At 34.0% G+C, this 16,559-nt stretch overlaps 3 protein-coding genes and 1 long non-coding RNA gene across 4 annotated transcripts; 3 read left to right on the top strand and 1 right to left on the bottom strand.

Moving 5' to 3' along the window:
* Nucleotides 1-3,855: 3,855 nt before the first annotated feature.
* LOC102661881 (uncharacterized) lies at nt 3,856-5,039 on the bottom strand. Its single transcript, XR_415995.3, has 3 exons — nt 4,916-5,039; nt 4,545-4,648; nt 3,856-4,037 (listed from the first exon to the last, which is right to left on the bottom strand). It is a non-coding gene; the product is annotated as an uncharacterized lncRNA (long non-coding RNA).
* A 1,139-nt stretch (nt 5,040-6,178) lies between these two features.
* LOC100807122 (UDP-glycosyltransferase 13) lies at nt 6,179-8,053 on the top strand. Its single transcript, XM_003533922.5, has one exon. The coding sequence runs from the start codon at nt 6,560-6,562 to the stop codon at nt 7,913-7,915; it is 1,356 nt and encodes a 451-aa protein (XP_003533970.1). The 5' UTR covers nt 6,179-6,559; the 3' UTR covers nt 7,916-8,053.
* A 1,510-nt stretch (nt 8,054-9,563) lies between these two features.
* Nucleotides 9,564-10,625, top strand: LOC102667468 (uncharacterized). Its single transcript, XM_006588134.1, has 3 exons — nt 9,564-9,636; nt 9,980-10,332; nt 10,428-10,625. Exons 1-3 carry the CDS (start codon nt 9,564-9,566, stop codon nt 10,623-10,625), a joined length of 624 nt encoding a protein of 207 aa, XP_006588197.1.
* Nucleotides 10,626-10,727: 102 nt separating this feature from the next.
* Nucleotides 10,728-11,575, top strand: LOC106794403 (uncharacterized). Its single transcript, XM_014761670.1, has 3 exons — nt 10,728-10,805; nt 10,956-11,048; nt 11,129-11,575. The coding sequence occupies exons 1-3, from the start codon at nt 10,728-10,730 to the stop codon at nt 11,573-11,575; spliced, it is 618 nt and encodes a 205-aa protein (XP_014617156.1).
* Nucleotides 11,576-16,559: the final 4,984 nt, after the last annotated feature.

Below are 16,559 nucleotides of genomic sequence, written 5' to 3'. Positions count from 1 at the left end.
CAAAAAATATATATATAATCCTATACAAACAACGACTCCGTAGTATGATGAATAGAGAATGCGTAATGTAATAAGGAAAAGGAAAAGTGAGAAGGGAAGAGAAGAAGCGTACCGAAGAAGAAGAAGAAGAAGAGAGGGTTTGAGAGAGTGAGAGTAAAAAGGGTAGAAGCGAGAGAGGCGCGATTCTGTGTAGTGACTGATGGGTTTTGTCTACAATTGTTCTTTTTTGACCGTGTCTAGCACTCTTTTAGTTTAGAACGAACGAAATGTTACACTTTCAATTTCATGATGGATCCTACATCATCAGCACCCCCAAATACTTAATGATTACACGTGAATTAACATATTTTGGCTTTAATTAATTCGATGATGAATGTCATCAGACTTTTTTTATTCATAAGCAGTCATTTCTTAAATATGTGTCATGAAACACGTTTTCTTATTGTATTTATTTATGAGTTTATTTTAATACATTATTATTATTATTATAAAATATATTTTAATTAATTAAAATTATTTTAAATATAATATTATAATTATTACAAAATTCAATAAATTTTAATTATAAAAAAACATGCTTAGCTAATAATATAAAAATCATAATTAAATTATTTATTTATTCATTCATTCTTTTACACCGTGGCCATTAGAATTAAATTTAAACCTTAAGTAAATTGTTTAAGTTCATATTTATAAAAACAATTCAAGCATGCTCTTTGAGAATCAATTAATTGGTATTGTCAGAATCTATGTGCAATTAAATTTACTTAGGTGTGCATAAAATTCATGTAAATATACGAGAAATTTATTATGGAATAAGCAAGTAAACAATTTATCTTCACATTTAATAATTTCAGTGGTTTATTTCATAATAAAGTTGTGTTTATTATTTAAGTTAAATTTTCATACACTATTAATGCAAATATATTTTAAACTATTAAATAATTATAAATTATGTTAAATATGATAATTAATGTAATTATTATAAAAACTACCAATTAAATTATACACGACAATCTATGTAATTAAATAGAAGTATTTTTTTTAACTGCCAGAAATTTTAAATAAATTATTTTTGTTAATGAGTGTTTTAAAATATTAGTTAAAAATTATTTCATGTTTTTTTTTCAATTTTTTTTAATTTAGGTCTTAAAATAATATTATTGAAAAAGTTCTGATAATTAATCATTTTAAAGAGAATATTTTTTTTTTCATTTACTCAAAATCTGTGGACCGTTTACACCAGATTTTAATGGAAGTAATATTTAAATCTCTCACGCGCGAGTGGCTGCTTTCTCTCCCCTTTCTTCAAGAATTTGGATTACATTGGTAGTTAATTAATTACTAGTACAATGTATGCCCAATAAAGTAGTCGAATTTAGTTAACCCATGTGAATTTTCATAATTATTACGACATGACCCAAACAATCAATGTGGCTGCTCCTAGAAGGAATTGTTAGAATAAAAAATGAACCCAATTAGACGTTTAATAGACTTAATCATGATCAACATCATTAACGTTTAGTTTTCATTAAAACCAAATTAATAGTTAAATTGTTTTGATCCAATTAAACTTTGTCGTCTAAAATACGGAAAGAAAAGTTTGTTGAATAATTAGTATTACCAGTAATTACTCTAAATTTGTTATTTCCTATATTAAATACATGCCGACTAAGTTAAATCAGTTTGCTGTTTTATTAGTAAAATAGAAAAAACTAGAAAATAAATCCTTTTGTTATTTCCTATATTAAATACAACTTTTGTCTACTCTAAATTTTATCCACTTATCTTCAAATAAATCCTTTTGTTATTTTTCTTACCTTTTATTAGTAAATAAATATTTTATCCTTAATATTAAAATAATCATATTAAATAAATTAAATAAATTTTTATTTTAATAATACTTATTTCAAAAAAGAAAGAAATCCCTACATATTCTACGACCTCTATTTCAAACATATTAAAAAAAAAGAAAACTAAAAAGTCACCGGCCCAACGACTTCTAAAAAAATCAAATTTCATAATAAAGTCAAAGAAATTTGGACCAACAATGTTTTTTTTCATCTACAAGATCCAAATCCAAAATCTTACTTTAACTCACTACTATTTGGACCAACAATTTATCGATATACAACTTAATATTTGATTTATTTTTCTATAATCAAAGTTTTTAAATAAAAATTAAAAAAAAAATCAGGAATACATGGATACTTATGTTTTTTTTTATATATCTAATCAATATCTCTTATTTATCTCTTCATATCTCAAATCTCATTACCTATAACATTTATACTTTTTTTTTTACTTTTCTTTCTCTCTCACTAGGTATTGTTAGCATATTAGGTATTTATCAATAATTTTTCTATTCTTTATGATATACTTCCTCATCTGTTCTTAAAAATATAAGATTATTTTTAAAAAAATCCTTAAATACAAGGCATAGTGCATTTTAATTATTAACAATTATTTTTTATATAATAAATTGTTGATTAATTTTCATGGGATATAATCACATTTTTTAAAATATGCATCTTCTTAACGGCATGTATTTAGTATTATGCAAGAATCATATCTTAAATTAATTTTTATAATTTTTTATAAATAACTTTGCTTAGTCAAATGATAAAAAATATGACGAAGTCTGGTCAAATTTTGTTGATTAAATAATAATAAGATTAAAATTACGAAATTCATTTTAAAAATGTAGTTTAATTTTTAAATGTTTACCTTTTGAATTTATAATTGTTTCTTAATTATTATATTTTTTTAATTAAAATATAATTAATAACACAATATATGATTTTTTTAAAAATATTTAAATAATTAAAAAAAAAGTTTATATTAACATCGATTTTTGGAAAACCGATGTTAACGTATGATACGTTAACATCGGTTTTTTAAAAACCGATGTTAACGTATATGCATTAACATCGGTTTTTTAAAAAACCGATGTTAACATATCATACGTTAACATCGGTTTTTGAAAAACCGATGTTAACGTGTATGCATTAACATCGGTTTTCTAAAAAACCGATGTTAACATATTATACGTTAACATCGGTTTTTGAAAAACCGATGTTAACATCATTAGTTAACATCGGTTTTCCAAAAACCGATGTTAACGTGTATGCATTAACATCGGTTTTTTGGAAAACCGATGTTAAGAAGGATACTTTATTTACAAATATGTCACTGCGTTTAACTTAACATCGATTTTGTATAAAACCAATGTTAATAAGCCGATGTTAAAACTACTTTTTGTAGTAGTGACTAGCTAAGTTTGCAGACTCATGCTTTTGACTGATTCTATGTGAATTTTCCCAAATCTAGCCAAGTTTCGAAGCAGAGAAGTACTATGTTGCTACTGTATCTTCTCTGAACGATGTCCTTGCCAAACTTGGTCAATGTCATTAACGTCTTGCTTTCTTGTGTAAGCTTTGCGCATAATTTTTCTCAGACACTTTATTGACTGATATTTTAAGAAAATCAAATGCCAAGGAAAAATTTTCTATAAATAACAACAATATATCTAAACGACTTTTGTCCTGCCTGTCCAAAAATAAAAGGTAATTAAGGTGTAATGTAATTGTAGAACTTCGAAGTTTAAGTATAATTTGCTAACCACAAAACTTAAGTAGTTATAATGATACTATCATCTTAGTACACATTATTTGGATCATAAGGTCCAACAGCGTTATTTTTTTTCTCAAAATAACCATTTTGTGGGTGCTTTTAGGTTCCTTCACCCACGTAAGTGGCCACAAGACAAGGAAAGTGTTTCGTACATTTCCCCTTGCATTCAAATCAAAGGGTGGCCAGTCATGAATTTTTTAAATATTCAATTTGCAAACCATGTGAATTAAAACCTATGACGAGGTCCTATTATTGTCCAGAACAAGTTTGTCAATCATAACAGTATACAAGTAAAATAAATTCAGTAGTTGAAGCAATTGTCTCACACTCAATAACAGTTGATAATGAGCATGGCCCAAATTTTTGAATGGTGCACAAAACCAGTCCCTCTTAGTCTAACATGCCTGCACAAAAAAAATAAAAAATTAAACAACGATAGCAAGGCACATAACAACGATGCCACGTGTAGGATGGGAGAGGTCCACAAATCTGCCGACATGAGAAACAAATATGGAGCCTACTATTACAAATAATAAATTGGTTCTTGACCCAATAATCAAACTGACCCAATCCAATGTAGTTTTTAAAACTATGGCATCAACTATGTCAGATAAAATTGGACAAAGCCAAAAATACCAAATATAATTAGATGACTCTACTTAAATCATGAACCTAATAATTAATACGCCATATGCAGGATAAATCAAACGCATGCATCAAAATTGTATGCTTCTATGCATTATCCATAAAAAGCATGAGCGTATATTTATGTATCCAACAAGACAACTAGAAGTACTATGGATTTAGAGTCACTAGAATCTCATAAGCAACAATTTCAGGAGCTAACAAACACAAGCCATGTATATCACCAAGCAAACCTGGTAGCAGTTTTATTGTTGAACTAAACACACCTTAGAAAGCCTCTAAATTCGTAAAGCTGCAACTTCACATGCACAACAACTGTTTTGGATACTACTTCCAGCACGTCCTCAACCAGCAAAGAGTAGGTAGTCACCTAATAGGTAACAAGTGTGTTTCGATGATGTTATGAGAGAACTTTTGAAAAAAATATATCCCTAGAAATAATGAAAATCATAACATGCTCTAAATATTATAAGTTTGAAGAGTAAATCCTTAAGAACACTATGTTATTAAGGTTGAGTAATTGTGGCAGCAAGGAGAGAGAATACGAGCAAGACAAAAGGTTGTGCAGGCTTGTGTAGACTAGTTCAAAATGAAAGCACGACAAATGAGAGCTAACCCACAATATCGTGGTGCTTACCTGTATACCACATACAACATACAGCGGTGCGACGTGCACGAGAGACGGCGAACATAGGTTGACAGAGGTGAACAATAGGATTACACGCGTTTGAGAGGGGGAATGAGGTTATTTCGGGTTATTTGCGAAAACAATATGAAGACGGCTTCTATTAAAAAATCATTGTTGTTATAATTTCACATAATTACAAGATTGTCATCCAAAGATATTCTAAGACAATTTTTTATAATTGTCTTAAAAAGTGTCGTAAAAATTAATTTATATTCCGTTATTTACAAAATTGTCACTGCGACATATTTTAAGATGATTTTATAGAACTGTCTTAGAATTGGCGACATCAAAAATCATTTTTCTAGTAGTGTTTTTTGCTATGTATTATAGCTTGCTATTCAAACCTTGATGGCTGTTATTTGTTTTAGGCTTATAACTTCCTCGAGTGTAATGCTTTGATATGGGTAATTTGGAGACTATACTGGTTTTGGATTTCCCCTTCGCAAATTTTGTGACTATACCTCAGGTATTTTTGTCTATATGCTTACCAAAAATAATTCGTAACCCCCACCGCAAAGAAAAAGAGATCCATATCAAGTAATTATTCACTTGAATAAATCATAATTGGACTGCAACGAAGAGATTAGAGATACACAAATAGATCGATAACCTTCATTCATTATCATCTATTATGACTTTTTTGGCACCCATGCATAATTATGTGTGGTAATTTATTTCATTTTGTACTTTTGTTTTTCGAAATTCTTTGTGATGTTAGTTTGATTTAATTACTTTATTATTTTATTTTTGTAATTATTTTTTATCCTAATCATAAGTAACATATAACTACTTTCAAATGTAGTAATTAATTATTAATTTTTTATATTTCTAAATAATTTATTATGAAGTCTATAATGACAAACCTATCACTCATTTCTCAAAGTATATGTATTTATTAAATTATATAATAACAATATAATTCATATCGGTGGAAAAAATTATGAGTTGTGTTATTATATTTAATCATCGTTACTTATACTAATTCATTCCATAAGTATTTTTAAAATAAAATTTAACTTTATTACGTTATTGATTGAAATTAACAAATTTAACTATTTTATTAATTTTAATAAATTATATATTTATTAATTTCTTGTACAAAAGACAATTAGATCTGTAGCACATTTTTAGATGCAATCTTAAATGAAAACCTTCATCTAATGCATTCTAGAAGAGCATAAAAAGAACGAAAACAAAAACCTATGAAAACAACATTTTATTGTTACATATGCAATGACGCAATGAGACCATCCAGACTTCCTTTTGGCATGATTGTTTAAACAAGTTATTCAACTTTTTCTTTCTAGACAAACATATCAAACCAATGTAAACTATCGGACGCCACAACATTTTTTATTGACTTCTAAGTTTTCTCCAACCTTTTACCAGATCTAGTTTAGGGTTGACCAATGACCATGTTAGTTGGCATCCAATTATCTTTTTCCCTACTCCAAAGCGAAACAATAATAAATAAATAAATAAAACTGTATCTTCCACAACATTTAAATCCTCAGAAAAAACCATCAAACAATTACACAGAAAAACAAATCCTTCAAACATCGTTTTATTTTTCTTCTCTCTAAACTAAAAAAAATGAAGGGCACCATAGTTCTACACCCTGCCATGGGTAGGGGACACCTAGTCCCCATGGTAGAACTTGGCAAGTTCATATACACTCACCACCACCAAAACCTCCCCATCAAAATCCTCCTCCCTTCGCCGCCCAACTCCACCACCCTTCAATACATCGCCGCCGTCTCCGCCACCACGCCTTCGATCACCTTCCACCACCTCTCACCCTCACAACACTTACTCCACGTCCTCCAAACCCTCATCTCCCAATCTTCCAAACCCAAAGCCTTCATCCTAGACTTCTTCAACCACTCCGCTGCTGATGTCACACGAACCCTAAAAATCCCCACCTACTATTACTTCCCCAACTCCGCGAGTTGCGTCGCTCTCTTCCTTTACACCCCAACCATCCACTACAACACCAAGAAAGGCTTTTCCAGTTACAGCGACACGCTTCGCCGCATCCCCGGTTTGCCGCCACTGTCGCCGGAGGACATGCCCACCTCCCTCCTCGACCGCCGGAGCTTCGAGTCCTTCGCCAACATGTCGATTCAAATGAGAAAAACAGATGGAATAATCGTTAACACGTTCGAGAAGCTTGAGAATAAAGCTTTCTTCGCGTTGAAGAATGGGATCTGCATGTCATTAGAAACACATAAGTCTCATTCTTCAACGCCAGAAACACGTAACCCACGTGTCTTTTGCATGGGCCCACTTGTTTCTAACGGTGGAGGTGAACATGATAATGATGATAGTGGTTGCATGAGTTGGCTCGACTCGCAACCGAGTCGAACCGTTGTGTTTTTAAGCTTTGGAAGCTACGGAAGGTTCTCGAAGAGTCAGATAAGGGAGATAGCGTTAGGGTTAGAGAGGAGTGGACAAAGGTTTTTGTGGGTTATGAGGAACCCATATGAGAGAAGTGAATTGATTTTGGAGGAATTGTTGCCAAAAGGGTTTTTGGAAAGAACTAAAGAGAGGGGAATGGTGATGAAGAATTGGGCGCCACAAGTTAAGATTCTGAGTCATGACTCGGTGGGTGGGTTCGTGACTCACTGCGGGTGGAACTCGGTGTTGGAAGCGGTCTCTTGGGGTGTGCCTATGGTGTCGTGGCCTTTGTATGCGGAACAAAGGTTGAATAGGGTGGTTATGGTTGAGGAGATGAAGGTGGCTTTGGCGTTGAAGGAGAACGAAGATGGGTTTGTTAGGGCTAGTGAGTTGGAAGAGCGAGTTAGGGAGCTTATGGACTCGGAGAGAGGGAGAGGGAAAGAGGTTAGAGAGAGAGTTTTGAGCGCGAGATATGATGCTGTAGCTGCACTCAGCGATGGTGGATCTTCACGGGTTGAGTTGAATGACTTGGTTGAGTTGTGGATGCAATGATGCTTAAAAGAGTATTATTTTTTTTCCTGCTTTTATTTTAAGTCAACTGGGTCAACCAGTTCACAAGTTGCTACTTCTCATTGTGTATCAATTAAAAAAATAGCATTTTAATATTAGGGTATGTACAAGTTTGAACAAGTAGGAGTCAACCATCCATACGAAAATGCTATTGAGTATATATACGAATATGAAATTTAAAGTGTTGTATAAAAACGTTAATTGGGTGATGGATGAACTAATAATGGCTTTTCTGTCTCTATTTATAAGCATGCTCTTTACACGCCACTTTGGTTGGTTTCTATAGCACTTCGTCAAAATTGTTCAATATAGCACTTGATCCCCACTACTACTATCAACAATTCAACCCTCCATGTAGCATTAAGAAATACTACTTTCGCACAGTTTCACTTTGTTTCACTGTTATTATTAATGTAAACCTTGTTATATTATATTTATCTAAAAATTATAAAACCAAAATTAAAGACTAAAATGTTGGAGAGACTCACTTTTCACATAATTTTTTATCATGTTTATTTTTTTCTAGAATATTAGTTAAATTTTATAATTTTTATTTAGGTGAATCTAATAAAAAAAAATTATGTCTTAAATCAATTAAAAAAAATTTAAAATTGTGCTTCCAAATTAAAAATGATGAGTGTTTCCAATAGGATAAATGATTATAAAAGAAATTACTTAAAATTTGTTTTATAACTTTTAATGACCAAATACAATAGTAGCACGTAAGTAATTTATTAGCCAAAAAAACGTATGAGAATTTGTTTTACTGAAAATGAAAAAAAAAAAAAAAAAAAGACATTCATTTAGGGATATTTTTATATGTTCATGTTATATGGGCTTACATATCTATAAACGAATGGCTACTGCTAGGTGCACCCAGCAAAATTGCTGGTGCACCCAGCAATTACATGAAGTGACCAAAATGCCCCTTAATAAAAATTATAAAAAAGAAAAATTTGAATGGTACTCTGCATTCGTTCCATTTCTTCTACACGCCTGTGCTGACTCCTTTCTCCCGCCAACTTCGAGCTTCGTCTTCTTCTTCCTTCCAGGTTAGTGTCCTAAGCTCTTTTCCTTTGTAATGGTAGTGTACTGGTTAGGGTAGAGGACCTTAGGGTAGATGATGTGAACCTGAGTAGGAGCGGATCGCTTGATACAGGTTACAGAGTTTGGATGACACCACTTCCGGTGAAGGAAGATAAGTCAAGATAGACGCCACAAGAATTATCTTGATAAGTCTGAAATTGGTTCAACAAGGAACTCAGAGAGAAACTCTCACCAAATTTTATCAAATGCCAAAAGTTTTTGTTCATTGAAAACAAAAACAAATACTTATAGTGTATCTGAAAAAAAAGATAAAAATAGACATGAGCCTTCTAAACAGTTTGGGCAAAAATTACAATAAAAATAAATTAAAACTAAAAACTTATTTAACTTGGGTCTTCAAGTTAGTTTGGGCCTTCAGCAACAATTAGTAGTCTTGGTAATGCCTCTGCCTCTGGGCCTTCATCTTTCTCCACTTGGGCCTTCAATCATCATCAATGACAGCTATACAAATGACCAGCCTTGTCTCTATGACGTGTTGGGCTTGTTTAAGTCTGCCTCTGGTCATGGGCCCTTCAAGTGCTTCATGGTCCTTGCCCTTGCTTATGTCCTCATCAGTAGAGGAGTTGTTTCTGCGCGAGGGAGAGGAGAAGATGAAGGTTCACGGCGGAAGAACCTTCTTCCGCGCGTGTAAAATGAGTCGTCGTCTTCGAACGGAAGAAGGTTCTTCCGCGGATGGCTTACTTTGTGTTATTTAGTTGCTCTTAAAAATTGAATTATATGTAAATTGAAATTATATTTGGTGTGATTTATAAATGCATTTGAATGTCAATTATTTGGATAAATTATGTTGAACTAAATATATAATCTGTGGATTTGGATAAATTATGTGGATTAGTTAGGATTCCAAAGCTTTGTTACCAATTATTTGAATGTTCAATTTGACGAATAAAAGTAAATGTTATTCATGATTTCAAATCGTGCTTAGAACATGAGGTCTAGATCGTGCGTTAGACACAGGTAGAGGCAGAGGCATTCGTGAGGATGAGCCTAAGGCTGATGTTCCTCGGCGTTGTAGGCCCACTACCTCAGCACGTAGGCAACGGGTTCCTGTGCCTGAGGACCTTACCCAGAGAGTCGAGGATGTTCCTCAGTTGCCTGAGGATGTGCCTCATGTGTCTGATGGTAGCCCAGAGATGACAGACACCGCCGATGGTGTTGAGACAGATCGAGTGGCTAGTGATGGGAGCTTGGGGGCACCTGCTAATCATGAGGGGTTCCCCGGTGGGCCACGCGACCCATCTGTTTTGATAGGATTTGCTGATCATGTGGCACATAGCATATGGAGTGGACAGGTACATACTTTTTTTATTCCAGTAATTAGATAAAAATGTCTCGTAGTTCCTTTTATTTTGAAATACACAAATTTATAAACTGTTATTCAATTTAGGAACGACCCGATCTCAAGTTGGTCTCCTATGATAGGAAAGTAGATAAATTTGGGAGACCGGCTGCTGAGATTGAAGGTATGATTGCGGCCACCGGATTTGGTCCACTGATCAGGTGTTCTGTAATCACCACTGATCCTGGACTTATATCCACCTTTGTTGAGAGGTGGCATAGGGAGACGAGCAGCTTCCACCTCTGAGTAGGAGAGCTGACGATCACTCTAGATGACGTTTCGTCACTCCTGCACATTCCGATTACTGGCGCGCTGCATTGATTCAAGCCGCTGGTTACATCTGACACAATGGCCCTGTTGACGGAGCTACTTGAGGTCACCCCAAATGAGGCTATAGCTGAGACACGTCAAGCAGGTGGGCCTCATGTTCGGTTGTCCTGGCTTCGGGACATGTACTAGAGTAGGTGCCGGGCCAAGCGGTGGGTTGCTGCAGCTCGGACGTACCTCCTTCATTTGGTTGGTTGCACTCTTTTTGCTAACAAGAGTGCAACCCATGTCCATGTTGTGCACCTGCAGGCTTTCAGGGACCTGGTCCACTTGTACGATCATCTTAACGAGGCGTCGCAGGCCCTTACACGGCAGATGGCCGATTACATTTCACTACTTCAGGTGAGTATCGCTGCTTGTAATTTAAATTAAAGTAAAATTTAATCCATGTTTGTTTGTTGATGTTGACTTTGTGTTTGTAGTGCTGGATTTACGAGCACTTTCCGTCGGTCCATCGATGTGTCGTCGATGATGGTTATGTTAAGGCTAGCCCACGTGCCTGTAGGTGGCTTACGGGTAAGGCCCAGATGACGGGGATTAAGGGAGCCCCGTACCGAGCACGTATTGATGCCCTGAAAGTGACCGACGTCTATTGGATGTCGTATGCTGAGCATCAGGGAGTTCGGAGCTATAAGTTGATCTCCTCGTACACGGGCCAAGTCAGATGGGGTCAGATCATTGTCTACATTCGACCAGAGAGGGTGGTTCGGCAGTTTGGGTACATTCAGACCGTTCCTCCGCCGTCGGTTCGTGATTTGTTGACAGGTACTGATATAGACGACCAATGGGTACACTTTTCAGATCATCTGGTGCCTACAGGGGAGCTCTCTGTAGTTCTTGGGCAGGTGGCCCCAGACTACATGGAGTAGCTTTTTCAGATTTCGCACCTTTTTGTGACGCCGACGGAGGAGACTGCTGAGCCGAGACCTGCGCCTCCCCCTCCCCCTCATGATGATGACTTCGTCGAGCCACCTGTCCCCGAGGTTCCAGTCGCGTTGGATCTCCCTACGCATTCTGTGGTAAGCATAACTTGTGTAGTTTTTGTTAATTTAATTATTTTTTATAAATTCATACTGACTTGTTATTTTCACTGAGACAGGTTGATTGCACATGATGTGTAAGGATTGCTGAGCATTTGGAGCGGGTCATCAACCTCAGGATGGTCATTGAAGGGACTGACTTATATGATATCATGGATCTTTGTTTGAAGATAGCTAGAGGTGACGACCCAAATGACAGTCTTAGGCTGCGACAGAGATGCCACATAGATTAGGATTTATCTTTTTTATTGTATTTTTTTATGTATTTAAATTTTAGTATTTATTTTTGTATTTGTTAAAACACATTGACTTAGATAATGTATCTATTTGTTTATGTATTTAAATTATCTTTTTACTTAAATTGTTAATTTTAGTATTTGTTAAACTGTTAGGAAAAAAAATTATTTGTTATTTCATTTTCAATTGCTTCTAATGCAGTGGATAAAAGTATTGTTTGCACCTTTTTTTTTTCTCTTTGTAACTCCTTATAAACCTTTTTCCGGCCTTTTTTAGATTTTTTTAAAAACAAAAAATTAGAACCAACGACATTAACCATCCATTTTTATACATACTACACATAACAAACGGGCCACAAACATAACAGATTGACACAGTAACACATATTACATCGACTTAAACATCATGGACACAAGTTTTATTTGCACGAAACACCACAACATTTAACTACCATTCAATCATGCAAGGGCGTAACCACATCGTCTTAATTTTCCATAACCACTTTACTAAAGAGAGCCAAAATTTCTATTGGCACAAACTGTTTCCAGTAATTGGACTCTACCAGCACCTTTAGCACGTCGTCGTCACATTTCAGCTCAATAATTTCAAATTCTAAAACTTTCTCAGAATACTCCAAATGGCTAGGTTGTTGATAAAACAAACGCCTTACAACTTGGGATTCATGAATCCCATGAGGAGGATTCCCTTTAGGTGCTACTTGCTTGATCAAATCCTTCAGTTGATCTATGCTACATCCTTTTGGAATATCAAATTTTTTCGGATTTATTCCGGTGAACGCGTAACCCACAAAGTTGTTTTGGCGTGGTATGTTCCACCTTCCATTGTAATACTGAACTGCATCATGTGTAGGGATGCTGGGCGTTCAAGTAAGTTTAAAATTGCATCTGGTGTTCTACCAACGGTACATAACAACTCAATCGATCTAACAAATGAAAATTGATCATTACACATTAACATGGTGTTCACATCCATGTCATTTTTCAATTGCATACTTTCAAAGTGAATGTTGTTACCTGTATCTTCCACTGGTCGCTGGTAATGAATTTCATCCACAACTTCATTGTTGTTTAGCTGAAGGGTGTTGTGTATTATGCTTTTGAGAGTTGAAAAATCGCATAGGTTTGGTACTCATATGGGCACTGGACTAGAACTTTGAAAATAAACCCCACACTCGTTGTGAATGACGGTTCCATTTGGAAAAATGAATGCCAACCTCGAGTTCACGATCGTCTGAGACGAAGTCTCTCCTAAGAATGTCATTGTTTATCGAAAATTAATTAGACAAACTCTGAATACCAGTTGTTGTTAAGTACCATAGGCATGCCCATTTGTCATTTATATAGATGGCCCAGGCAGGCGCATGGCTTCACTTTTACCAGACCCATGACTATTTTACATTTTGAAGCGTAAAACTAAAGCAACCTCGTGTCTCGTCGTTCACTATCGTGTCACATCAGTCATTGTCGTGTCACGTCAGTAACTATTGTGTAATGTGAAACCCAGTTCACAGAATTGCTTATTTCATCAAACCTTGCGTGGAAGAGTCGGTAGAGGTAAGATACAACGAGCCTGCAACAGAAGGACCAAAACTCAAAAAAGTTGGTTTTGGACCATGTAAACTTGCCTAAGTACCCCTGTTCGGGGTTTTTTTAAAATTATCTGGGGGGTCGCGTGAGACTCCCCAAAGGTAGTCTGTCTCATGTTTGCACGCCAAAAAATCCAAAAATATTTACAGGAGATACCGTTTTATTCGAATCGGGCCTGCAACAGAAGGCCCAAAACTCAAAAAAGTTGGTTTCGGGCCATGTAAACTTGCCCAAGTATCCCTGTTCGGGGTTTTTTTTAAATTATCTGGGAAAGGCGTGAGACTCTCCAAAGGTGACCTATCTCATGCTTGCACCTCAGCGAATCCAAAAAAAAATAACAAGAGAGACCGGTTCATTCGAACAGGGCCTACAACGGAAGGCCCAAAATTCAAAAAAGTTGGTTTCGGGCCATGTAAACTTGCCTAAGTACCCCTGTTCGGGGTTTTTTTTTTAAATTATCTGGGAAAAGCATGAGACTCTCCAAAGGTGGTCTGTCTTATGTTTGCACGTCAACGAATCCAAAAAAAAATAACAGGAGAGACCGGTTCATTCGAACAGGGCCTACAACGGAAGGCCCAAAACTCAAAAAAGCTGGTTTTGGGCCAACATTTCCTCTTTAGGGACGACACGTGGGCTGTTACTCTGGCCCTTATCTGGCATGTCCATCCTTCTTGGCGCGGCATTTAATTCGTCGTCAGAAAAAAAGTGAAGGACACCTTGCTTGTTTCTCTTGCGGCCGCCGCCGGTCTTGTCATCGTCGAAGGCGCCCTTGCGCTTGCCGGAAAAACCTTTTTCGGCAGCCTCCTTGCCTTTTCCTTTGGCCTTGTTCATCATTTCCACAGAGAATGCAATGAGACCAATGCCAATTGCATGCTCAGAGTTAGAGAAATGGAGAGAGGAAGAAGTGCGTGTGTGGAGTGTGTGTAACTGTGAAGAATGAGGAGTCCAAAATTAATTTTACTGTAAAAAAATAGGAAAAATGTGACCGACGCATATCATGCGGTGCGTAGAAGAATCGGCCAGTGGTCGACTTCTGAGAGGAAAAAATCATTTAACTAATACAAAATAATATTAAAATTAACAAAATCATTTAACTAATTAATCCACGGAAGAACCTTCTTCCGTGGAATCCGGCGGAAGAAGTTCTTTCACGAGTGTCAACGGAAGAACGTTCTTTTTATAAAACAAAAACGCTCAGGGACATTTTTGGGATTTTTAAAATTTACTGGGTGCACCAACAATTCTACTGGGTGCCCCTAGCAATCCCCTAAACGAATTCTCGACCTATATTAAACTATATATGGGCCGCATACCCATAGCCCAAATTTGAATTTTATTTCAATTTTTAAGGGGAAGAATTTATTGTATTATTACTATTTTCATGGTGATGTCTTTTTGATTGTTTTGTTTGTTGGTTGATGGTCATGGGGTAACCAGTTAGGGATGTATAAAAGTTCTTGTTTTAAAGCGTAGTTTTAATTTAATTATTATTATTTATATACATATATTTCATATAAGAATAAGAGATTAAATCTAAATTATATAATCAAATATGAATGATTAAAATTTCATATCATATGATCACTTAAAAAATTATGATCTTTTGATATTAAGTCTTAACCTTTTACGGTTATGTAGTTTAAATTTAATTTTCTCACTTTCATATAAGATTTTTTATCTCATAAAATTGTGAATTTTAAAAAATAGATAGACTGAATGTTTTTATTTTTAAATAGGAAACTAAATTATAAATTTTAAAAAATAAGAGAATTAAAATTACATTTTAACTTAAAATAAGAATTAATATTTTTGGGTCCACCCATAATAGTATTTTAATGACAGTGAAGCTTTTAAACAACTAATATTTGTAGTGTTTTAATTTACTTAGAAATGAATTGAAATATTTTGTTTTTTTGGTTGAAATATTTTTTCTTAATGCCTCGTATTTTTGCTCTTGTAAAATGATATCAAATAAAAATATTTAAGTTATTCTGTCGATCAAAATTGGACACGTCTTAGAAAAGATAATTTATTTCATAAACAATTACTTTTTTTTTCTTAAAACGATCATAATATTTATATTTTACTTAATTTAAATATTATACTATTTTTATATATTATTCTTATACATTAATACTTATTTTCTTAATAATTACACATACTTTTAATTTCAGTGATATATAATTTTCCCAATTAATTATTTTTAATTTTTTTAGCGGCCAAAAAAGAATTTTACTAGCACTGGCCTTGGATAGGATATAAGTCCAATTCTCACTCCCTGACCCACTCAAACGCCGCCTTTATAGTATAATCAGCATGTATAGATTGAAATATCAATCCAACCATAACATTCCAACAAGTTTGTTAAGATAATAATCTTATCTAGCAATCCAAAGTACCTCCACTACAACAAGCAATTTCCTACACGTTAATTAACTTCACTTTCAGTACACTGCACAGCCTCAAATGATTCTTCAATAATTCTATCAGTCTGATTCTCTCAATATTGAAAACATCATTTCCTGTTCATACTATGGGCTGAAATTCTGATAATTATTTCTTTATTTAATATGTAGACATAAACTACTGTATTTTCTTAAATAGACTTAGTAGAGATATTAATTAATATTACATTTTCATACCTTGGTATTGATATAGTCTTTATTATTAAATCAAATTTATTGAATTTTATTTAATAATAAAAATATATTAAAAATGTCAATTGACGCTGGGCTATTATTTCTTTATTTTGAATGAATATCAAAATTCAGAAATTAATATCTTAAATTTATTTAAAAGATTAATTTCTTTGAATCATGATCCTTGAGGTAAGAAGCATACTCTTTTATCATTATATTCAAGTGTTCATTTAAATATTTGATATAAAATATAATATTAATATAAATTTTATACGAAAATAGTTCAAAATTTAATTTTTATTCTTTTTTAATTTATTATATTTTTATAAT

This window comes from Glycine max, chromosome 9 (assembly GCF_000004515.6).
Source record: "Glycine max cultivar Williams 82 chromosome 9, Glycine_max_v4.0, whole genome shotgun sequence".
In the NCBI taxonomy this organism is placed as follows: domain Eukaryota; kingdom Viridiplantae; phylum Streptophyta; class Magnoliopsida; order Fabales; family Fabaceae; genus Glycine; species Glycine max.
The sequence above is the reverse complement of the archived record's forward strand: the minus strand, read 5'-3'. Positions and strand labels throughout refer to the sequence as shown.